Raw genomic sequence first — 25,097 nt, forward strand, 5'->3', positions numbered from 1 at the left:
TCAAAACTGAGTCTGAACTTTTTTTGAAGTGAGTTCAAACTTTCGAATAAGTCATCAATATTTTTCTAACTGAGTCTAAACTTTTCTGTTATGTTATTCAATCCTTTATAAAGTTCCTTTCCTGAAGTGATTCAACATATTCAAAATCCAATCTTTAAAGAATTGGTTTCGCAATTTCTGAAGTGAGGCAACATTAGCTGATTAATCCTTTTCCTAAATGAATCCAAGGTTTCCTGCATTGATTCAACTTTTTCCGAACTGAAACCAAACAAGTCAGAACGGGTTTGATATTTTCCTAAGTGAGCTCCAGATTTTTGATAACTGCTTTGGCATTTGGCAAGGACACAATTTTGCTCAGTGAAAGTGTAGAAAGTTTTCCGAAGTGAACCGACAATTTTTTGATCTTAAATTTTCCAACCTTTTCTGAAGTGGTTCAAAACCTTCCTTAGGGAGTCCAAACTTTTCTGTTGAGTGATTGAATTATATTGAATGTTAGTCTGAGCTTTCCTGAAGTGATTTACTTAACTTTTAACGTAGATTCCGCTCCGTTAGACTCTTCCTCGTTCTTGTGAGATTCACATTCTTTGAAAATAAGGCTGAGATTTTAAAGAATGGAGCTTCGTGTGTTCATACCTGATGGTAGATTTTTTTAAAGCAAGCACAAATGTTGAGAAAACTGGGTTTACATCCACAAAAGTACGTATTTTTATAGAAATTTGGGTTTCTTGATCAGCCAAGTTGGATTTTGGATCCGTCCTTTAAAAAACAGGCTTGGATGTTATGGAATAGACCTTCGTGAGTTCATACGTGGTGGTAAATTTTTTTGAAGCCAGGATGGATTTCGGTTCAATCTTTCGAAAATTGTGCTTGGATTTTATAGAATGGAACTTTCTGAATACCGGAACGACGAACCAAAAGAAGGTATTTTCATAGAAAATTAATTTTTCTGTTTTTAAGAACTGAATTTTGGCTTGTATTTTTTAGAATGGACCTTTTCCTTTTCTGCTAAGTTGGATTTTGATACTGTCCTTTGAAAGTTATGCTTAGATTTTATAGAATTGACCCTGCTGAATTCATATGTGATGTGTTTTTTATGCACACGCAAAGCCAGGATTAAATTGACAAAACTACGTATTTTTGTTAAAATTTGGTTTTTATGTTCAGCCAAGATGTATTTTGGCTCTTTTCATTGAATATTACGCTTGGATTTTGTTGAATAGATCTTCCTGAATTCATACGTCTAGTTAGATTTTTTGAAGCACGAACAATTGTTGAGAAAACTGAGTTTTATTTGAATAGGGAGGAAGTATCGAAAACAGAACGATTTTTTTTTCATAAGAACTGTTACGTTTGTGGCATACCGCTTGATGGTTTATCCGGAATTTATCAATACCCAAAAATCAATTGCTTTGATCCTATTCATCTACATTATTCCCAATGTTCTTCCTTGAAAGGATACAAAAACTTATGCGCGAAATGTCTTGTTGATAATTCGAGTGTTACACATAATAAAGTCAACATTTGAGGCATTAGTGTCAAAAATCACGGCTTCAAAGAAGTATAAGGCTAAAGCGGAGGCTAAGAAAAATGTTAGCGTTTGAAATATACGGTTTAGATAAAATGTAAAACGAATTTTAAATGTTTTATTTACCCCCCCCCCCCCAACGAACATCGAGTGACAAAAGAAAAAAATATGATTTGTTCCGGCCTTATTAAATCATTTTTGTTTTCGAAAAGCTTATTGCATTAACATTCTTACGATGTTTAATAATCTTGTAGTTATTTTGAAAATAGTGGTCCAACATTGATTTGAGTTGAAGAGTGTTTTTGCGTCAAAAAGCGCACCTTTCTTCCCCTTTTTCGATTTTGACATTCTTACACTTTTTACATATGTATCTCAGAAACTACAACTGCTAGCGGCATGAAATGTTGAGTCTATCGATACAAAATTTTGAAATTAGGATTGGTGAAAGTCGGTTTTTCAATTCTTTTCCGCCTGAGCAGCACATTATTAAGTTTTATTGAGATCTCATCAACAGTAATGTTTGGATGTATAGTATCGGAAAATCTTTCGCTGACATCGCATTTTTTGCTGACATCTTAGTAAAACTTATAATCGAGCTGCTCGGCAGTATCGGAATTACCGAGATTTGGCAAACCACACTAAGTGTGTGGGAGTGAAATCCTTAAATGCTTCTATTTCTCAAACAAAGCTTTTGTTAACATTTTCGTTGATTTTATGGGTGATGATCAAAATAATCAGCATAAATCCAGTAATGCACTTTCGAGATTTTTAACGATCTTTACACTCAGCAACATGTACATCGCCCTGTTCACTGACCACTGACTCAAAATGGATAAAAAAAAAGTCTAGAAATCACACCTTTGTATCCAAGCGGCCTCGAATAATCCATTATTCCATCTTCCGGTGCCATCCATCGGATTCGAATACAACAGCAAGCATATGGCCAACAAAATAAACAAGCAAAGCACGCCTTGGATTGGTGGATTTGATTTGCAGTCTGATGATCCACAGTTCACTTCAGGCCTCATGATAACGACTGTCTGCCACTTGATTTGTTGTTCACATCCCCCAACAGCTAAAATGTTAAGGTGGCGCTTCGACCAATCACAGCTCGCCTTATTAGATCATCTACCTGCGCCTTGGACGATGACGCTAGGTCACACTCGCGCGAGAGTGCGTCTCATAAGCCTACCTACATTCTCCGAAATATAGCCGTGAGCGAGTAGGAGAGAATGAGCAGTAATCGATTGCTTGTGGGTCTCGTGTCCTAATCGATCGGGATGCTTCTTCGGGCTCTCCATTGATAACGATTCTATAAAAACATTCGACCGAGCATCGATTCGACAGTCAATCAGTAGCAAGCGCGATCTTCAGCCGGTCTGAAAGAAATATAAAAAAAATAGTAGTGGACGGGATTCAGTGTTTGGTCCTTAGAAAAGAGAAAGTTTTCCATCGACGCATAGTATGAATTGCTGGGAAATCTGATCGTTTCGGGCTTTGGGGTAGCCAGCAGTTATAGTGAGCAGTGCCTGCCGAAGAATTGCGATTACTTTGTCTAATTGAAAATTTCGAAGAAAAGATGTATCGTGAAATGTAAGTTTACGATTGAAACTGATGAATGCCAGTGTAAAAGGTGCTAATGAGTTGTTTTATTTTGTGTTACAGTTTCGCTGCCGTTGGTGTGATTTTTGTGAACCTTGTGGCTGCTAACCGAACAGTGAATTATACGTGTTCAATGAGCCCCGAAGGATATTGCATTTATCAAGGTGTAAGAATCAACGATCTCGCAGAGGCTAGCAATGTGGAACTGTTTGCACCGCGCTACGATGTGACCAGGATAAAGTTTCGAGAATCGGCGATGTTTGTTCTTCCGGAAAAGTTCTACTCGACGTTTCCAAACATGCTGGAACTTAAAGTCTGGTGGCAAAGCTTGCACAGTATTTACATTCCACCAAATCTACTTCATCTGGATGCCGAAAGAAACCGCATTCAAACTATCAGTTTCGATACAAACACGGTTCCAATGTTGCAAAAATTAGAGCTAGGCCACAATAGACTCAAAACCATCGAAAATATCTCCTACTTTGAAAATCTCGAATTTCTGGATCTCGCTCATAATGATTTGCGCTCGCTCGATCTGTGTCTGTTCCAGCGAATGAAGCATCTCCGTACCTTAGATTTGTCGGTCAACAACATGGCCATAGTGAAAAACTCCATGGAACACAAACTCGAATCCCTTACAGTATTATACCTTAACGATAATCGGCTTTCATATCTGGACATCAATGTGCTGCGTCTGTTTCCAAACCTGGAAACGCTGCATCTCTTCAAAAACGGTTTAATGTATATGGAATATGAGAATATGAGGACCATGTTCCCGAAAATCAACATTGTTCACATTTACGACAACGATTGGCACTGCGAAAACCTAGCGGAGATGCTCATCTACTTCAAAAAGATCAACATCCGTGAGTACAAGCTGTTCAATTCGCTGAAATGCAAAGAACGAGTGATAGATGGCATTTGCTGCTCGGAGGGCAAAGCTCTTACCATCTTGAAAAAGTCCAACCTTTATTTCTCCAATTATGTGAATGAACTGAACCTCCACTCTCATCACATCATGGAGGAGATGAAGCAATCCAAGCGAGAAATCCAAAAGCTCATTGAACACGAAAATATGACCCAAGCGTCGCTACAGGCATTCAGTGCTGACATGAATGCCATTCGCGATAGGATAGAGAACATTACGATGCTGGCAGCCGATAGCAGTTCGGCCATTGCACGTAATAAGAAGCACGAAAAAGTCGATAAATTAGTTCAGGAGATCTACAAAATCAAACAGGACCACCAGAGCTTGACACGTGAAAATCAAGCGTTCAAGCAGCAGATCGAGGGCTACGAACAAATGAAGGCCGAAATGGGTTCGATCCGAACGTATTCGGAGGAGATGACGCACATCATTCAAGAACTTAAAGAGGAGAATAACCACCTGAAAAATGAACTACATCAATTATTGGTTGAGTTTCATGAGCTGCGAGTCACCAAGAATACAGAAAAGGGGGTATGACAAAGGGGACGCTGCTTCCAGAATAATTGGAGCACTTGTTAGTAGAGCCTTGGGACTGATTCGTATGTTATTAGCACGCTGGTAGCTGAGTAGAACAATCAGCTTTCGTGCCTAATATCATGGTTACTCACTAGAGAAGGGGACAATTAGTTATCGTAAAACTCATAGAATGGGTTTTAGTAGGTAATAATTTGCTGGACAAAATAGTTTTAAGATTAGATAAATTCGGAGTCGATCTCTGTCTCGGTTAATATTTCTAAAATAAAAACCTCTCACCGTCTGTGATGATGTGAGGGAGCTAGCTGGCGAGTGAATAAAAGAGTTTGCCCATACAAACTGGCAATGACTTTGCTGGACATTTGAATGGTGCTGATAATGGTTTAATTTGTTGATATCTGATAAACCTAAGCCTAACGAATGGTTGACACGAAGGAATGTGGAAAAACCCGCATGTGGTGCAAATAAGTGTCTTGCCCACATGGATGGCACGGGCCATGCGAGTGAAAATCCAGTGAAAGAAGCGAATGATAGTGTGTGATTCATAATGAAGTGGTATCAGCTAGATGAAAGTCCAAAGAGTACAACATAGCACCCAGTGTTCGATTTAAATGAAACTAATAGTATAATGAAATAAATCAAATGTAAACAACACCGAATGATGTTTCGATTCCACTTTATCACAATGCCGAAGCCATTTATACTTTCACCGCTGTTTGAGACTGCGTAAAATTCACACGTGATTATCGCATGATGCGCTGATAACAGAGAGATGAGAATGATAGTTAAACCGGATGGACCCAGTTCTAGCAGAATCGGTGCCAATCATCGTGATATCCAAAAGTTCCTCGTATTGCATTTTAGCGAAGACAACAGTGCACAGTGGGCTATTAAAGAAATCTAGCAGAAGAAAAAATAAATAACGCTCTGAGATTGCATCCAATTGAGTTGACGTCTTGATTGAAGTTCCTTGGATTATTTAGTACTAAATTTTGGGGGTTTAAATTACTAAAATCGTGAATTTCAAGCAAATTTTATAAAACATCAGTTGTTTGAAGATGTATAGCTTTAATGTCTTCGGCAACGGTCATAAAATTTTACGTTCTCCCACTTTGCCGACGACAGCAAACCTCTATCATGCGAAATAAAAAAGTTTGTATCGCTGCGCCATCTTTTTCCAAAACTTTAACTATTTTTAAACACCAAACTGTAGGCCTAACTAATTCACGAAACTTCACTGAAGTCGTCAACTCAATTGGATGGAATCCCAGAGCGTTATTATTTTTTACCTGCCAGATTACATTCATGGCCCAGAGTGCAGTGGTCTCACATTTCCCAGACAGTGATGTTTCCCGGAAAGTCATTTCCCGGAATACCATTTACCGGAAACACCGCTGAGCAGCCCAACGTTACTCAAACTGTAATGATAATGATGCCAAAATATTCGATGTATTTAAGAAGTGATGTAAATAAAAAAAGAAAGTAAGTGTATTACAATGAAAATAAATTATGTATCATCTCTATATAAGGTTTCCGAATAAAAAAAGTAAAAAAGAGCAGAAAAATGTATTTTGTGGATTTAAGTTGAAATTTGAAAATAAAAAAGCAGTCGGGATTCGCTATTACAAATTGTAATAGCGAACCCCGACTACTTTTCCAATAGGGCCTGTGTAGAAAAGCACTTATAAAATAAACATTTTAATACATTGCAAAAACGGCTTGCTTGGTCTTGAAAAATATACACGGTTAAAAACATGTGTTTTTAATGAAAATGTAAAAATCGTAAAATTTTCAAAAAACCATAGCTTTTGTGTTTTTGAGTTTACCATCACCAAACTTTGCCAGTTAGTAGCAAACATTATGAGCTTCAATGAGGCTTAAAAAGAAAATTATCAAAAATGCTTTTTTAGATAAATTAACTTTTTTAATAATAAATATAATTTTTTTCATTGATTCAAACAATTTTTTTACAGTGTATGTTTTTTACACAATTGCCAAAATAATATCTACAACTTTGCTGAAGACACCAAATCAATCGAACAAAGCGTTTCGGCAATATATATTTTTAAACTCATTATTACTATTTTACACAGGCCCTTTTCAAAAAGTAGTCGTGATTCAATATGAAAAACTGAGAGCACAAAATGGCACCTTTACTAAAAAGGAACAACTGTGCAAAGTTTCAGCGTAATTTTAAATGATCGGTCAGGATCGATTTGCGAACCTTCGTGGAATACCTCATGTGTTTTGATGAGTCCCATGATGAGTTTGGCACTTTTCAGGTCGTTTATTGTCTTAAGGCCCATATTCAGTGGAATATATTCCGGTCATATCTCCGGAACCAGTTGACCGTGTAGCATGTTGCATTCCAGCTGTCTTGGGCCTCGATATGCACACAGGTGTGCGGGGTCTATATACAGCAATTCCACGAAAAAAGTTCCACCGATTCCGCTCAAACCTTGTACTTATTTGTTCCTTATCGAAAAAATTTAGTCCCGTATTTTTTATGTCAACTTTAGGGTGCACTTTCATGAATTAGGGTGGTCCGAAAAATCGTCATTTTGCCTAAATACCCAACTTTGAAAATTCATAACTTTTTAACTGCTGAAGCAATTTCCGACCTTTTTTCAGCAAATGAAAGGTATTTAAAAGCGTTGTAAAAATATTAAACTGAAGGTCAAATTAGTTTAGATATACTAAAACATTTTCTATCTTTTTCATGGATTTCACCATGCCCAGACCAAAGAAACCACAGTTTTTTTTTTTTTTTTTTTTTTAATCTTATAATTTTTACTTAACATATCAAATATTCAGGGCATTGTTTTTTGTTTTGTGATATATTTTTTTGAAAATATTAAGTCTTATGTTTTTTTCCTCAATCGAAAAAGGAACATATTCTATCAACCCAAGCAACACAATTTGTCATAAACGGGTTTACATAACTTATTTATGACAAAATTAGCGGTAAACATTTACGTCTAGTCACTTATATACAACTTATTTATACCGAAAAAAGCGCAAGACGTGGGATCTATATATAACATATGCTTGACTTGCGCAACTTATTTATGACTATAACGCAACCTACTGTTTTGGACATGTTGTAAATTAATTTCATCCTTCCTACGAATGGAATTTGTTTATCATCAATTTACACAACTTATTCTTCGGAGTAATTTTATCGTGCGAATAAACTGCCTAAACTGAGATTCCATACTGCAAACATTTATGCGGTTGCAAATTTATGGTAAATCTATACATTCTATTTCTAAAAAACTCATTGGCTCTTAGAAAAAGCTTAATATAATAAATTGAATTGCATAAAATATCCTGGATAAAATTCCCCAACTTTGCAAAAAAACAAAAACAAATAGAATATCAACTTTCTTTTTAAATTATCTTGCTTTTCTCTTTCACAAAACGTACATGTGATGTTGAAAGTACAAATTAAATGTTTTTTTCATTCTATACATTGCTTTATTGGTCAGCCATATTGTAGTGCAGTTTGTAGTATGCATTGAGAAATTTCATAATTGATATCAAAACATGTTTATAACACGAACAACAAGAACATTACTTGAATCGTATATTGAATTTATAATTAGGTATGGCAACTCTCAATTGCCTATTTATAACACTTTTATAACTGATAGTTTTTGATGAAAACTTGCTAGCCTTAAAGGGTGATACGGTCAAAATTTGGTCAAGGGAAAACGCGTGTAAATCGGTGAAATCGTTTATTTAAAAAATCAAATTAAATTTCTTTTTCAAGTTCAATTAGTATAAAATTCAGAAAAAATATTCAGTTAGGCTTCCGCTTTTCCAAATCCGAATTGCCGGGCCTTACGCTTGACCCCTGCCATCAGATTTTGTACAGCCACCTTGTCCACCTTCTTCGCCGCAGAAAGCCAGTTTGCCTTGAACTGCTGCTCGCCCTTAACAGTTTTTTGGTCTTCTTTAGGTTCTGCTTGACAATAGCCCAGTATTTCTCAATTGGGCGGAGCTCTGGCGTGTTGGGAGGGTTCTTGTCCTTGGGAACCACCTGCACGTTGTTGGCGGCGTACCACTCCATGGCCTTTTTACCGTAATGGCAAGATGCCAAATCCGGCCAAAACAGTACGGAACAACCGTGTTTCTTCAGGAAAGGCAGCAGACGTTTATTCAAACACTCTTTCACGTAAATTTCTTGGTTGACAGTCCCGGAAGCTATGAAAATGCTGCTTTTCAAGCCACAGGTACAGATGGCTTGCCAAACCAGATATTTCTTTGCGAACTTTGACAGTTTCATGTGCTTGAAAACATCTGCTACCTTTCCCCTTCCTTTTGCCGTATAAAACTCCTGTCCCGGAAGCTGCTTGTAGTCGGCTTTGACGTAGGTTTCGTCGTCCATTACCACGCAGTCAAACTTCGTCAGCATCGTCGTGTACAGCCTCCGGGATCGCGCTTTGGCCGTCGTATTTTGTTTATCATCGCGATTTGGAGTCACTACCTTCTTGTAAGTCGATAGTCCGGCTCGTTTTTTGGCTCGATGCACGGTTGTAGACGATACACCCAGCTTATTTGCGGCATCTCGGAGAGAGAGGTTAGGGTTTCGCTTGAAACTACCGGCAACTCTCTTTGTCGTCTCAGCGGCTTCCGGTTTTCGATTTCCCCCCGATCCAGACTTCCTGGCTGTCAACAAACGTTCCCCAAACACTTTAATTACATTTGTAACGGTTGATTTGGCAATTTTTAGCGATTTTGCCAACTTTGCGTGCGAGTAGCTCGGATTTTCGCGATGCGCGAGCAAAATTTTGATACGCTGCTCTTCTTGCTTGGACGGCATTTTGACAACTGAAGAGTGAATTCCAAAATCAAAATAGGAGCAACATTCTACACACACACACCTTCAAAATGAGGGGTGTTCAGGTTTTTTAAATGCAAAATTGAAAGAAATACGTCAAGTTGATATTGACCAAATTTTGACCGTATCACCCTTTATATACAACATGTTTTCATGTTTGTTGTACATCTGAAATATAACTTTTTAATAACATGTTATAAATAAGTTATATCTCAGATGGATTCATGTTTCTAATAATGACATATGAAAACATGTTGTAAATAAGTCTTGCCAGTTTTCACCAAATACAATCAGTGTTATAAACTGGTAATTGAGACATGCAATATCGAATTATAACTTCAAGATAACAAGTGCTTGTCAGAAAGGTTGAATACTTCACAAACAACAATACAACGAGTCTAAAACAGGATGTTTTAAAAGCAATTAATATATAACTTATTTACAACTGGATATTTTTTTTTTATTTTTCATGCAAGATGTTGCAAGTGTTACTTGGGAAGGGAACAAAAAAGTGTGTTCCCTTTGTAAGACGGAGGATCATCGGATGAATTCCTGCCCCAAGCAGCCAGTACAACAATGAACGGAAGATGAAAACCAACAACGGAATGTGGAAGAGGGCAGTACCAGTTCGTACGCTGGTGTAGTGATCTTGGGCAAATAGAGCTAATATTTGAGCCTCCATAAGCTGATAATGTACAGCCATAATGTAATCTCTCCATGTATGATGGGTAGGTGGTACCGTCTATACACAGTTGTTTCTCGGCTGGCCTTCAACCAATTACGCTTATGTTTTGTATGCCACCATTGTTATCTACAGAAAATCAGCTCAATTGGTTGATGGACAAGAGAGAAATAGCGGTCGGCGAACGGTACCAGCTAAATGGGTTACAGTATACCGAGTTTATTGGTTTTTCTCAAATGGTAATTTTCTCGATGCCCTGGGCATAGAGTATCTTGTGCTTGCCACACAATATAAAAATGCATGCATTGATGTTGGAATCGAAAGTTTTTAATTATTATCTGTGAAAGTGCATTTAAGTGAGAGCTGGCAAACGCTAGCTACAGAAGTGTGAAAAGCCTTGAAGAAAACGAAGAAGAAAACAATGAACAAGAACGAGTAGAAGAAGCAAAAGAGTTTATTGGTTACCTGTGTTGTCGAAGTTCTATTCAAGGGGTGATCACTCTACACATGTATTTTGGGCCATTTTTTTTATCAGTGTGATGCAGCTGTGTGCCGAGAGTGCGATGGTTGTCATTCTGGTATATTTTTCTTGTTTCATAATTCCATCTGGTGCGTGTGGATATGGATTCTGATACGACTGTGTTCCAAAATTTAGAATAGTTTGTGGATCCAATGCAAACATAGTTTGGCAAAACCCAACTCCATCTTCATCTCGCTACTGTCGCTCAATCTGCATTAGGTTTATCAAGAAATCATCAGATGTTATTAATGAAGATATATCAGATCAGATATATTAAAAATGCAATTAATTCGCTACGGTCAACAAAAGTTACATTAAATGGCAAGCAGTTCACTATTAAACATACTTTTATGCTCACTATGGTTGATGGGAAGTGTGTAATGCAGCAGCTGAAACGACATCAACGATGAAATGTTATGTATGTGGCGCAAGCTCAAAAGAAATTCAATAATCTTGGTGTTAAAAAGGAAATCAACACAGATTCTCTTAAATTCGGATTTTCCATTTTTCATGCCAGGATTCGTATTTTCGCGACAATTTTACATCTTTCTTACAAGTTGCCGATCAAAAAATTACCACTTCGAATTGTTGGCCCCACAAATCTCAAAGCCACAAAAGAGTGATTAGTGGCACATGAAATCCTTTTAGTTTCTGAGATCTGTGCCGCCAAAAATTCGAAGTGGCAAGGCAAAATAAACAAAATAGCGACCATTTGTGGATTCAATCAACTTTCACATTAATTCTCAAATCTAAATATAAATATCTTGTTCTTTATTAGCTGAACTTATTTTACAATGACTGATTGTAAAGCGTCAAAAAAATCTTCAATATTTCATAGTCTTATGATTTTTTAAACCTGCAGCCAAGAAAATAGCATCATAGGCGGATTTTCAAGTAAATTAGCCAACTTTTATGTAATTTTGTTTTGTTATGATCAATTAAGAGTTGGTTGGAAATGCTAACATGAAGCTTTAGTGTGATAATTTATTAGCTAGAGAATGATCTTTAGAAGAGGGTAGGTGGATAGTTCCGTTAGAGTACGGCAGTATGAAAATTGAATAGAAGTTTGAAAATGAGCGAAGGGCCATTAATGCGACAGTTTTTAAAGATAGACGCACATCAATTAAGCTAAAAAAAGCGTGTACGAAAAATAATTTACTATAAGGATCTTGAAATATGTCCAATAACAAAAATGCTATTATTGCAAATATTTTTAACCATATCGCCAATTTCCACAGGAGTTTAAAAAAGTTTGGCCTTTTGTTCACGCAAAATTCAGCATTATTTGTGGTTCTGTGTCAAAATTTCAGCTCAATTGATCATAACAGAACATTTCAAATTTGGCAAGTTTGTAAACAAAGTTCGGCCTTTCGTGCTTTTTTATTGACCGCAGGTGTAAGTGTATTTTTATATTTTTTATTTAAAGTATTATTAGTTCCCAACATTTCATCCTTTGACGGTAACTAACGAAGAATACTTAACGACTTACACATTTAAAAAACATCATTATAACATTGACATGACTCCGCCCTTTTTTGTCCAAACAATTTTACTATCGTTTAATAATAAAGGGTGATACGGTCAAAATTTGGTCAAGGGAAAACGCGTGTAAATCGGTGAAATCGTTTATTTAAAAAATCAAATTAAATTTCTTTTTCAAGTTCAATTAGTATAAAATTCAGGAAAAATATTCAGTTAGGCTTCCGCTTTTCCAAATCCGAATTGCCGGGCCTTACGCTTGACCCCTGCCATCAGATTTTGTACAGCCACCTTGTCCACCTTCTTCGCCGCAGAAAGCCAGTTTGCCTTGAACTGCTGCTCGCCCTTAGCAGTTTTTTGGTCTTCTTTAGGTTCCGCTTGACAATAGCCCAGTATTTCTCAATTGGGCATTTCATGTGCTTGAAAACATCTGCTACCTTTCCCCTTCCTTTTGCCGTATAAAACTCCTGTCCCGGAAGCTGCTTGTAGTCGGCTTTGACGTAGGTTTCGTCGTCCATTACCACGCAGTCAAACTTCGTCAGCATCGTCGTGTACAGCCTCCGGGATCGCGCTTTGGCCGTCGTATTTTGTTTATCATCGCGATTTGGAGTCACTACCTTCTTGTAAGTCGATAGTCCGGCTCGTTTTTTGGCTCGATGCACGGTTGTAGACGATACACCCAGCTTATTTGCGGCATCTCGGAGAGAGAGGTTAGGGTTTCGCTTGAAACTACCGGCAACTCTCTTTGTCGTCTCAGCGGCTTCCGGTTTTCGATTTCCCTCCGATCCAGACTTCCTGGCTGTCGACAAACGTTCCCCAAACACTTTAATTACATTTGTAACGGTTGATTTGGCAACTTTTAGCGATTTTGCCAACTTTGCGTGCGAGTAGCTCGGATTTTCGCGATGCGCGAGCAAAATTTTGATACGCTGCTCTTCTTGCTTGGACGGCATTTTGACAACTGAAGAGTGAATTCCAAAATCAAAATAGGAGCAACATTCTACACACACACACCTTCAAAATGAGGGGTGTTCAGGTTTTTTAAATGCAAAATTGAAAGAAATACGTCAAGTTGATATTGACCAAATTTTGACCGTATCACCCTTTATTGGGTCATTCGTGAGTTGCCCGAGGGTGAGATTTGAGCTCGTGACTTTGGCGTGACAGGTAAGGATGTTAACCACTACGGCGGGGTCGCCCCTCTCACTTGCTCTCTTATTGTTGTCAAAAACTAAAAGAGCAAAACAACCCAAAATTGAGTTCTATTCACCCAACTCCACAACTCCGTGCGCTAAGTTAAAATTAATTAAGTTATATAAAACTCAATTTTGAGTAGTTTGAACTTGACGTTGAGTGAAAACAACGGTTGGTTATACCAACCAGTGGAAGCTAACGATTTTAAATTGGCTCACTACTTGACTAGCCTATTGGTCCCAAGCAAATCGTTTAATATACCCCATTCTTCTCGAAATTCTAGTACTACACTATGTTTCTCCCTTTTTATGGCACAGACCTGTTGGTCCATATTATTACACTATGTTTGTTTTGAATCGCTATGAAAGTTTGACAGATAAAATCAGGGGTTCGTGGATTTCCCCATGCTTCGAGGGGTGCAACGATTAGCTTGGGACCGAAGAGAGTACCAGAGCTGAGCTAAAATGTTGAGCACGTTTCTTCGGGTCCTTCTTGTCTTAGAGTTACCTCTATGGTTATACCAACCGGTGGAAACCAACGATTTTAAATTGGCTCATTACTTGACTAGCCTATTGGTTCCAAGCAAATCGATTAACGTTCCCCATTCTAGTCGAAATTCTAGTACTACACTATGTTTGTTTTGATTCGCTATGGAAGTTTGACAGATACAATGAGGGGTTCGTGGATTTTCCTATGTTTCGAGGGGTGCATCGATTAGCTTGGAACCGAAGAGAGTACCAGAGCTGAGCCAAAAAGTTGGGCACGTACCTTTGGGACCTTCTAGACTTAGAGTTATCTTTGTGGTTATACCCTTGAGTGTAAATATGGTTTTACTACTTTAAAAAATGTCACTTATCCCGTATTTTTTAAGATTACTTCAGTATAAATTTAAATGTCATGTCATAAGTTGTAAACCACTTTTCCTTAAGCGTAATGGAATTTAAAAATGCTCATTTATGTTTTATAAGAAGACTGCGGAAAAAAACAATTTTCCTGCTTAAGAAGTGATTTTAGATCACTAATCTTCATCGAATTTTCGAAACTCGATATCATAATTTTGTACCCATTGTAACATTTGAACGAATGGTCTTATTGCGGAAACCAACACATGCCAAGAAGGTCTTATCGAGTACTAAGGCTGTGCCATTTAATACATTTTCGCTTAAATTTGACAGATGGAAAATTTTCAAATAAACCCACTATTGTACCAGACTGATTTCTGACCGACCAGGAATCAGTTTTGACAAACACCTTCTGGAAAATCGGAAGATCAACAACAGAGGAATTTTCGAACATTATAATTTATTTTCTAAGTGTCAAATTTAAGTGAAAATTCACCAAATGGAACACAGCTCAAGAGCATATGCAATATAACTTTCCTAAAGTATGTAATATTTGCACAATCACTAAAGTAATAACTTTTTCGTTACATTACAGTGCGACTGTTTTTTTTAATTGATTTAAATTTAAGTGATTTAATGTTTACAATCAATGCGACTAGTGCATGAAACAGTCATAAAATACCTTCCTTTCCATAAAGGGGAAATGGCTCTAATGTTGGCCTATGGATCTAAGATTTGGTCCATCGCTCAAAATCTGCTATTTATCAATTTTATCTAGATGAACGCGTCATTGGGACGGTACTTATGGATATTTTTGATCGCTATTGAAAATTTAGTCGATTGCTGAATTTATGTATGGGAAAAAAATAGGGAAACTTAAGCTGACATTACATCCATTTCTAATATAACAAAACCTACAAATTCAGAGCAAAAAATGCGGCTTCGCATGTTCATAATAAAAGAGTTCAAAATCAAATTTTAACATATTCATGATGCATGTACTTTGATGGACTGTCCTAATATTTTTCAAATCGTTTTTAATTTAAAATAATTGTTATTCTTGTCGTTTGATAATAACTTTATCACATTCTCGGCCATTATTTTCAATTTGAAATGTTGATCTCTCGGCGTAGAAGTGCGTGGTTTTTGTCTTATTCCTCATGAACCATGAAATAACTACGCACCGAAACAATTTCAAATAAAAGCACAGTTTTATACGCGTATGCGCTCTTCAAATCAAACGAATAAAGTGTCTTCTTCTTCATCGCATTCCAAGCTTATTGCTTATCGCATATAAGCTTATTGTGTGCTCTCAACTTAGATGCACTTCCAAAGTTATTAATTGAGAGCTTTTTAATTGAGTTATTAATTGAGAGCACTTCCAAAGTTATTAATTGAGAGCCTGTACCATATAAAGAGAGAGAGAGAGAGAGAAGGATTAGTAATTTCCATTTAATTCCACTACCTTATTTGCTTATCCTTGACCGATACGCGTATTTCGTCTACAATGAGCAGACTTCTTCAGTGTCTTATACTTATACTCGACTGTCCATGTTTGCATTAGTACAATTGTGTGGCAAGCAAGTGCAATCATAAAAAAAGAAAGATCATAAAAAAAGAAAGAAAGAGAAATTTTCCAATCCGGAAAATTCCTAGACCAGTCCGGGAATCGAACCCAGCCACCTCCAGCATGGTAGCTGCGCCTTTACCGACTGAGCTAATGGAGGCCCCGAGGAAAAATATGTGCAATGCTTCAAGTGTTTTCGTTAATTACTCTGTAAGGCTATTTGACTGAAAATTGTGATGTAGAGCGGCGAACAATAACTGTGATGACCTTGGTTAAATCACGTTTGTTCATGATTACTTAATCGAAACAAAATGCGTAAGGTTGCAACCCTTTAGTGAACCAACTTATTGGACTTCGTTGTGTACTGTACTTTGGGCTGGATGGTTCTCTTTTACTGATTATAAACACTAGCCAATTTACGGGTTATGAATTGAGTGATGTATTTGCATGTTGCCATTGAGGTGTTGATTTTAAATTTAATCTACTGTATGGATTTGTTTAATGACGAACCCTGTTTCGTGGGTTACTTCATAAACTATGTTATGAAGTAATCTACAAAACACACCCGGTTGTTAAAATTAAAGAAGGTTCAAAAACACCCACAACAGTCGCCAAACTAGTACGGCGTATAACAGCATTCTCGAACATATAAAAGCACAGACAACACAACAGGCTGTATTTTGATAATATCGATTATATCTTTATCCATAGAGAAGTTCCAAATCCAGAACCAAAACGTCGGAACGAGAAAATTGAATTTCTTTAAATACTTTATAAGACTGGTAATCCATAATCCTAATTATCAAAGACATAGCTGATCAGATGATAATAATTCTTTCTATAATTATTTTTAATATATATTTCATTTTTATTTTATTTTATGGAGGCTAGAGTGGGTCATTTATATATATAATCAACATATAATATTAAGCGGAGCATCCCAAGTACAAGCTCGCTGTTTTCGTATACACCAGGATGGTACAAGCAGGGAACTAGGCTAAAAGTAAAGGTTAATACCTTTTTTTCACAGAAGTCGAATAATTATTCGGTCTTTGACAATGTTGTTCTGTTTAGTTTGCGCAATCTATGTCATAAGTATTGACAACATTGAGCAATTTGTAACTTTTTTTTTACTGGCACATTTATATTTTCTTTCCGTGCCCTAAACATATTTCCATATTAACTTCAAAATTGTCCCGCAAATCCAAATCGAAACCAATTCGCAATACGATCAAAGTTGGCATAGTTGTTGGGCACCTAAATACAATTCGAATCAGCAGTTTGGGGTTGTAATACCCCATAGGTACAAACATGACCCATGGAAGCGTTTTGAAATAAACCGTACAAGAACATCGGAATTACATAATTACGGTAGTAGAGCAATGGGTCATTGCTAAAGGGTGTCCACGATGAAATTGCCACACTATGAAATTGCTCTAACTTTTTAACCGTTGGGTAGAATTTAATGAAAATTTGGGTGGATTTAGTTCATAGTGCATTATTTACATCCTGCAAGTTTTAAAGCCCTGTGATCAAAACTCGCGGAAATGGAGTCGAAAGAACAGCTCGGGCGTGATAAAATCTTGCGCATTCATCACGAGAACAAGGATCTCTCGCATCGTTCCATCGCTAAAACGTTGGGAATCGCGAATTCCACGGTGTCGCGAGTGATTAAGCGGTTCGAGGAACGGTTGACCACCGATCGGAAGCCCAGAAGTGAAGGAAAAAGTATTCCGTACAACACCAAAAATCACAACCGCGTAGTTGGGGCCTTCAACCGAAATCCGAACGCCTCCGTTAGGGATGTGGCTAAGAAGCTGCACCTAAGCCGAAGTTTTGTCCAGAAGGCCAAAACTAAGGCTGGGCTTCGAACGTTCAAGGTACAAAAGGCCCCTAATCGCGACGAGTAGCAGAACAAGTCCGCCAAAACCCGTGCCAGGAAGTTGTACCTCAACATGCTGACGAAAGTTGAATGCTGCATCATGGACGACGAAACATATGTGAAGGCCGACTTCAAACAGATCCCCGGCAACCTGTTTTTCACGGCCAAGGATAAGTTCAGCTTTCCGGAGCATGTCCGCACTCAGAAGATGTCCAAATTTGCGAAGAAATTCCTGGTTTGGCAAGCCATCTGCACGTGCGGGAAGCGGAGTGCACCTTTCGTGACCCAGGACACGATGAACGGACAGGTGTACATAAAAGAGTGCCTCCAGAAGCGGCTGCTTCCTCTCCTGAAGGCCCACAACGTCCCAACAATCTTCTGGCCGGATTTGGCCTCATGCCACTACTCCAAGGACGTGCTGAAGTGGTATGCGGACAATAAGGTCAATTTCGTGCCGAAAATGTTCAACCCGCCCAACACTCCGGAGCTCCGCCCCATCGAGAAGTACTGGGCAATTATGAAGCAGCACCTTCTTAAACGACCTAAGGTAGTGAAGACAGTCGAGGAACTGAAGAAAGTATGGGTTTACATGCAAAAAACGGTTGATTCACAGGTTGTGCAGAATCTTATGGCCGGGGTTAAGGCCAAGGTGCGGGCATTTGCGTATGGACTGTAAATAAAATACGAGTAAAATGGTAAAATGAAGTTTAATAGTTATTTCTCTATCCCTGAAAATTTGATGGCAATCGGATGAAAACTCGAATTTTGCGAATCAATTTTGTGTGTGGCAATTTCATCGTGGACACCCTTTATCTAAAACACGTTTAGAACTTATTTATTACATCAGAATAAAATCTGCATGTGCAACCTCGACTTCCAAACAAACCCTGATAAGTGTACTTTGTTCCGTAAGTTCCAAGCAATCTGCACTGACACATTTCATGGAAGAAGAAATTTTCAATCTTGACCTTATTCCAGAACCTATCGTATTAGATTAAACGTACCAATTTGATGCAAAATCATTAGAATCTACGCTGCGCATAATCAGAGTTGGGAAACTACACAGATTCGCTAGCAATAACCCCATAAACTTTCATCCTATTACAATTCAAAACATACGTAACCTACCTCATCCTCCTCCCACAAGCTACCGTCATATTTCCCTACTCATTGTAGCTGATAAGAACAAATCGCTTGGAGCATGGGTGCCTCATTCAACGAGATTTCATCAGCCACCGCATCGAAAGCGCCAAATAATCGTTATTGGACACTAAACATGTAGGTACACACAAGTTATTCCGCTCGATTAAAATGTTTTACAGCTAATCAACTACGTAGTAAGTTTACATCGTTTAGGAAGCAAGCGAGAGATAGAGAGTGGGCGCACGCGAGTAGACATCTAAAACAGATGAGCAAGACATATTTGCAGCTGATTGCAACAAAATCACAGCTGCCAACGACTTTGAACAGCTGGTTGAAATGTGACTAGGTTAGGATCAACAATGGAGACGCATGGCTCTTTCAAAATCGAAATGTTTTTGTTGTTGAAATTGAATCAGAAATCATCAAAAGCCCACGCACCGCCTCCACTTCCCGGACGCTGAAGCAAAAGAGTATGTTTACATAACCCATGAGGTCAGCCAAACAAGATCGATTTCATAATTAGCATGTTTCTACAAAATTACTCCCATCAAATGCTGCGCTTCATGTGAGCTTCGGGTCTAAAATAAGAAGCTTGTTTTCGCATGTCATCTACACGTGACTGATGCGAGGATGCAATCTAATAAAGCTGAGAATGGATTCCGGTTGAAAGGAGAAAAACGAATAGAGATTACGAGGATTCTACAGAACAAAAGTAAACTTTGAACTGACGGCGCCTAAATACGATGCTCCCCGTATAGCACAAAGCATTCTGGGTGAGGTTTGCTGTGTGTGATAAGAATGTGTAAATCAAAATTATGGACAATGTGTTTTTCTTTAGCTTCAGTTGTTTAGTGCTGTGTCGTCATTGTTTTCTTGTAGGGAGTTTCCTTTGTTGTTTTGCTTTTAAAGGTAGTTCGTGATTGTTGTTTTGAATATAGTGAATTTGGTGAAAATGATTGTAGTTTCCGATCATCTTCTGTTATATGGCACACTTCACTGTAACCGGTATCGCATAAACATGTGGAAGATGGTATAGAGCTGCCAGCATCCAGCCATGATGTAAGTCACGGATAACTAGGTGGCCATTATTACCAGGCAGATTTTTAAGAATAATCAAGAAATATTTGAATAAGTGGGTACGGACGAGCAGCAGGAAAATTTGGCAGTGAGTCCTGTTGAATTCCTACAAAATACCGCAATATCCAAATGCAGCTCTGTCAAAGCGAGTTAGTAACGCACGCTTATTTTTTTCCAACTAAAATTTGGATAGTAGATCCAATTATTTTATATCCATCAAAAGTAGGGCTATGGTAACTAGCGAATCCCGATTAGCAATTTTCCGGTTTCGCAACGAGTTTTGAAAATTTTCTCGGTTGTCTTCTTCTTATTCGCATTTCAAGCTTATTGCTTAGCATATATTACCTTATTGTGTGCTCTCAACTTAGTGATCTAAATGCACTTCCACAGTTATAAATTGAGAGCTTTCGATGCCAATAATTTGTATATTGTGTGGCAAGGCAAGCACAATGACACTCTATACCCAGGGAAGTCTTGAAAATTTCCAACCCGCAAGATTTCCTCGACCGGGAATCGAACCCACCGCCTCCGGCATAGTAATACCGTGCCTTTACTGCCTAGGCTATGAGGCCCCCATTCCCGGTTGTGCGATATACATTAAAATTAAGCAAAAAACCGAAAGCTGAATCGATCACTACACCCAAACAAGGGATGCAAGATTCGCTTACAGTAAATCAAGACCCACTTAGTAATGGAACAAACTCTTTTTTCTTATTACAGTGCTCCTAGTGGACGTTTTCGGAAGTGTTTGACGTCTATTTGTTGACAACAACAATCTTGTTTTGGAGATATTTAGTGACTAATAGTCACCATGCAAGAGAAGCGTAGAAAAAAATCGTGTACAGTCACCTGGAAAATCCATCGTAGTCTGCATCCAAGCTGGCTACCCGAGCAAATCTGGAGATCAAATTGAAATCAAAATTTGCTGTTGCGATGTAAATTATTTTGAATACTCCAGTTGATCTCATTTTGGTTGACTTAACGGTTAACACAGCAAAAATGAGAGTTAAATCAAATGGACAACTAATCCTGCTTTCAATGAAATCAATTTGATTACTGATTCTGCATTCATAATGTTTAACTGAATATGGGCCTGACGTAAATGGTTAGCATCCATGCTTCTCACGCTGAAAGACTTGAGCTCAAATCTCACGTCGGGCAAGTCACGAATTACCTAAAATGTATGGAACAAAATAAATAAACAATAATCGTTAGTTCAACGACAGATGAACTTAAATTAAATTTTAAACAAGACGTTAACAGCAGAATTTCATGTTACGTTGCATTAATTTAAAAAGTCTTGACGGCAAAATGAATGCACAATATGATATCAGTCTTCTGTCGCAAATATTGGAATCAAAATTAGTTTTCAATATGATATGAACTTTAAACTTTAATATCGATTTGCTTTCATTTTGTTAACCGACTTTGCTCGGGTAAAGTGTTGAATTTTCCTAGAAACACCGTATGGCGCGTGTTCAAAACGTACATGGAAACCTTGACGACGAATCGGAAGCCCCAAACTAAACGCCGGAGTGAAACTGCCAGCCGTCAGCTCCATGGAAAGGTCGTGAGGTCCATCAGAAGCCACCCAGGTACTAGGTATATTCGATCGCGATTTGAGTAAAAAGTATGACGCCGCCCGTAGTGCAGCGAATTCAGATTGATTCCGTCACGTGTAAAATTAGTTATTTCTAAGTGTGTTGCAAGAACCCATGCTCAAAAGCTGTATGAAAACCTGCAGACCAAGTCCTGTGAGTGCATACTTATGGATGATGAAAGCTATGTAAATGCTGACGTCGGACAGCTTCCAGGACCAAAAGTTTACTAGGCGTAGGCTCTAAGAGGTGTCAAATGGCAGATGAAAATTTGTTATTGCGGAAATTCGCACGCAAATACATGATCTGGCAGGGAATTGGCAGCTGCTACCAGAAGACAAAGGTTTTCGTCACTGAGCAGCATGAGCATGAGCATGATCGACCACCCACGGTTGCTACTCTGTTATTGCCAGACCAGCTGAAATTACACAGAGAACCAATAGACGATGCTTGGGAATAGCAATCATCATCAATGTGTAAAAACTGGTGATCTCAAACAAGGCAATATCAGCGCCGGCCGCTCTAGGCCTTCATTAAGATACACTTTCACGCGACGTTCAATGTTTCAATTTTCTCTTTACGCATGGTTCAGCTCATGGTTCAGGCAATCATAACAAGATATGACCGACGTGAAGATTGTTTAAGACCTGGTTAAACAAGCTATTCAAATGACATTACGTTCTCGAATTTCACTTGGCAACAGAAATACGCGATAATTCATATTTTCAGCAGTTGATGGTTAATTTTGAATATACTAACGGTACTGCCTACGGCGACTACGACGGCGCCTACGACAACAGCGAATTTGTAACTTACCATTTGTCTAGGATATAACACCTTTGCCCGGCACCTCCACTGGTTCTTCATGTCCGCTATCTGTCACTGTTTGCAAAAATATCTAATAGCAATTACCTTTGTTGTAATACTTTCTGCATTGCCATGGTCATCTGGGAGGAGGGTCGCATCTAGTGCTTTCCCCAGGAACCGTTCACGGCCACCAGCTACCGCCCGTCCAGTCTTGGGCGTATCCACCGAGGCATCCTTCAGCTTGCTCACAATCTTCGACACTCGTTCGAAAACACTTAATTTTTTTTTCAAAAATAGTTGCGAGTGAACCAACATCATCACCGCGCTAATAAACAAAAATTAAAATTATCACTCGAGATGCCTACAAATTTTTCACAAAGGTTTTCGTCACTGAGAAAATGATGAACTCAGAGGTTTACAAACCCGAATGTCTTCAGAAGCGAATTCTGCCATTCATCCAGTCACATGATGGTCCGGTGACATCAGTAATCAAATTGGTCCGGTGACATTTTGGCCTGATTTTTTTTTCTTAAAACATAAGGAATAGTATGCTCTTGAGTGAAAACCGTTTTCAAATCCGTTAATTCAATTCTGAAATAGACCCAAATGATATTGTTCCATTACCAGTGGGCTATGCTTTAATGAGGGATTCATCAACGTTAGTGGAGACCTCATGCTAATCATTTACGCCAGGCCCGCATTTAGTTAAATATTATGAATGCAAAATCAGTAATCAAATTGATTTAGTTGAAAGCAGGCTATGTTTCCGTTTGATTCAACAGTGTAAAATGTTGCTCTCATTTTTGCTGTCTTAACTGTTAAGTCAAACAAAATGATATCAACTGTAGTATTTTTGACGTAGGACTACGTCTGTGATTTATATATGGGTGTACACTTTGTAAACACCTAGAATGTAACATGTATCAAAATTATGAAAGATTTTGAACGTTAATAACGCAGCTGCTCCTGGACCAACTTCAATAATTTTATCACCAGTTGATGAGAAATATTTCTACACACGTGGAGGCGAACCAGCCTAAGGCTGAAAGCCTCCTAAAAAAAAAAAAAAAAAAAATATTTCTACACATCTGCTTAACTTAAGACTTTATCATATTTCAAAATGTCACTATTAAAAATTTCACACATGTGCAACTGTTGCTATGATAATTAAAATTATCACCAATTGCCTGCGAAAAGCGATTTCCCTAACACAGATTTCAAAGTTGAATTCCACCGGTCTCACTAAACGGTGTTTATTCAATCACCGCGTGGTGAGTGGTGGTGTTTTCCAGTACACAACGAAAGGCTCCCCGCATGCAGCTAGCTATCAAGGCTGCCTTCAACCGCTGATCGGATTCAGTTCTAATCACCGTGTGTGTGGTGGTATCCGGTAGTCGGAAGCATCAGTCGCAGCAGTGCTTTCGGCGCGTGGCGTTGAAAATTGTTCTCCAGTACACAACGAAAAGCTGCCTGCAAGCAGCGAGCTCCTGTCCACATGAGCATCCATAGAAGGAGGAAGCCGCCGCACCGCTAATGATTGGAATCATTAGCTCTTCGTGAGTCGCTGTGGGCCATCTATGTCAAACGCGTCATATTAAAGAGTATAATCAGAGAGAACCCCACTCAAATTCCTATTGCTACACAAAACATAAGTTCCTGCTTAACAAATAAGATTTATTATACAAGAGTAGCCCTACGTCACCATTGCGTAAAACCCCTTAGTGCTGTCCCTTGAAGTTTTTTTTCTTTGGTTTGTTTTCCGTCGATCTTGTTTTCCGCACTAAGTACCAATGCTACCAACGCCAGGGAGACAGAGCTCCCACACCTGGACCCTACACCTATCGACCCATCAACTCATGAACCGGGAACCAACGGCTTTACTTCCCTTCCGAAGGCGTGATCAAAGATGTTATGCTTAAGAACATCTCTGCGGCGTTGACTGGTATTGAGCTCATACCTGCTGGGGTGAGAGATAATACCGCTTACCACTACACCACCGGCGCAGCTAGGACAAAGTTTTTTAAATGACTTCATATACAATGTTTCCACGGATGTTTATCAATGTTAACAAAACATAAAAAAGTTAATTTTAAAACCTGACTGTATACCCCCCTTAATCAAAAGTTTTCATCACTCATAAAAGATCTCAAAAAATAAAGTATTATTCTAGAAGACATCAAAATCCTAAACTCAAGAGTTTCGTCACAAATGACCATGTCCATCGTTCTTTTATTTCGTCCCGCTGTGCGCCGCTAATACACAACCACAAAGTCTATTGGAACATTCGCATGCATTTACTTTAGAATAGTTTCCCTTCACAGAATTTATTTCAGAATACTTGAAATTTTGTTCAGAATTCTCTTGGAGTTCTCCTCTAATTACAGGTGAAATAGGTGAAATTTCGAATGGAAATTTATTTAAAATTCTTTAGAAATTCTTTTCGAGATGCCTTTGGAGTTTTCCTCGGAATTCCCTTAAAATTATTCTCAGAATTCCTCCGGAATTGTATCCTCAAAATTCGATTCCTTTGATATTTTTAACAATTTCTGGAATTCTACTAACAATCGTCGTGAAATTCTCGGGTGTCGACTCAATGATGAAAAATAAATGCCCTGATGTTCCCTGATTTTCCAGTAATTTTAATGTAAAACTCCAGACTGGGTAGAAGTGATAATGGTAATCAAATAAAAACTCATAAAAGTTTCATACGTGAATCTATAGTTTTAGTAACATACTTTACTGGAAAATTATTACTTTGGGAGCATGCATTAAGTACGTCCCATAAAATTTAGGGAAAATCAACCTCCCTCCCCCCTTTCGTCACGTTTCTCCTATACCTAGTGCCATTGGCGTAGCTGATGGGTGTGCCAAGGG

At 38.3% G+C, this 25,097-nt stretch overlaps 1 protein-coding gene across 1 annotated transcript; it reads left to right on the forward strand.

Annotated features, from left to right (window-relative positions):
- The first annotated feature begins 2,855 nt into the window (after positions 1-2,855).
- On the forward strand, positions 2,856-5,241 carry LOC135711118 (uncharacterized). The gene is made up of 2 exons (XM_065233858.1): positions 2,856-3,118; positions 3,191-5,241. Exons 1-2 carry the CDS (start codon positions 3,105-3,107, stop codon positions 4,590-4,592), a joined length of 1,416 nt encoding a protein of 471 aa, XP_065089930.1. The 5' UTR covers positions 2,856-3,104; the 3' UTR covers positions 4,593-5,241.
- Positions 5,242-25,097: the final 19,856 nt, after the last annotated feature.

Source organism: Ochlerotatus camptorhynchus, unplaced genomic scaffold (genome assembly GCF_037179485.1).
Source record: "Ochlerotatus camptorhynchus isolate MF236.1 unplaced genomic scaffold, CSIRO-AGI_Acam_v1.1 ptg000423l, whole genome shotgun sequence".
Taxonomy (NCBI): domain Eukaryota; kingdom Metazoa; phylum Arthropoda; class Insecta; order Diptera; family Culicidae; genus Ochlerotatus; species Ochlerotatus camptorhynchus.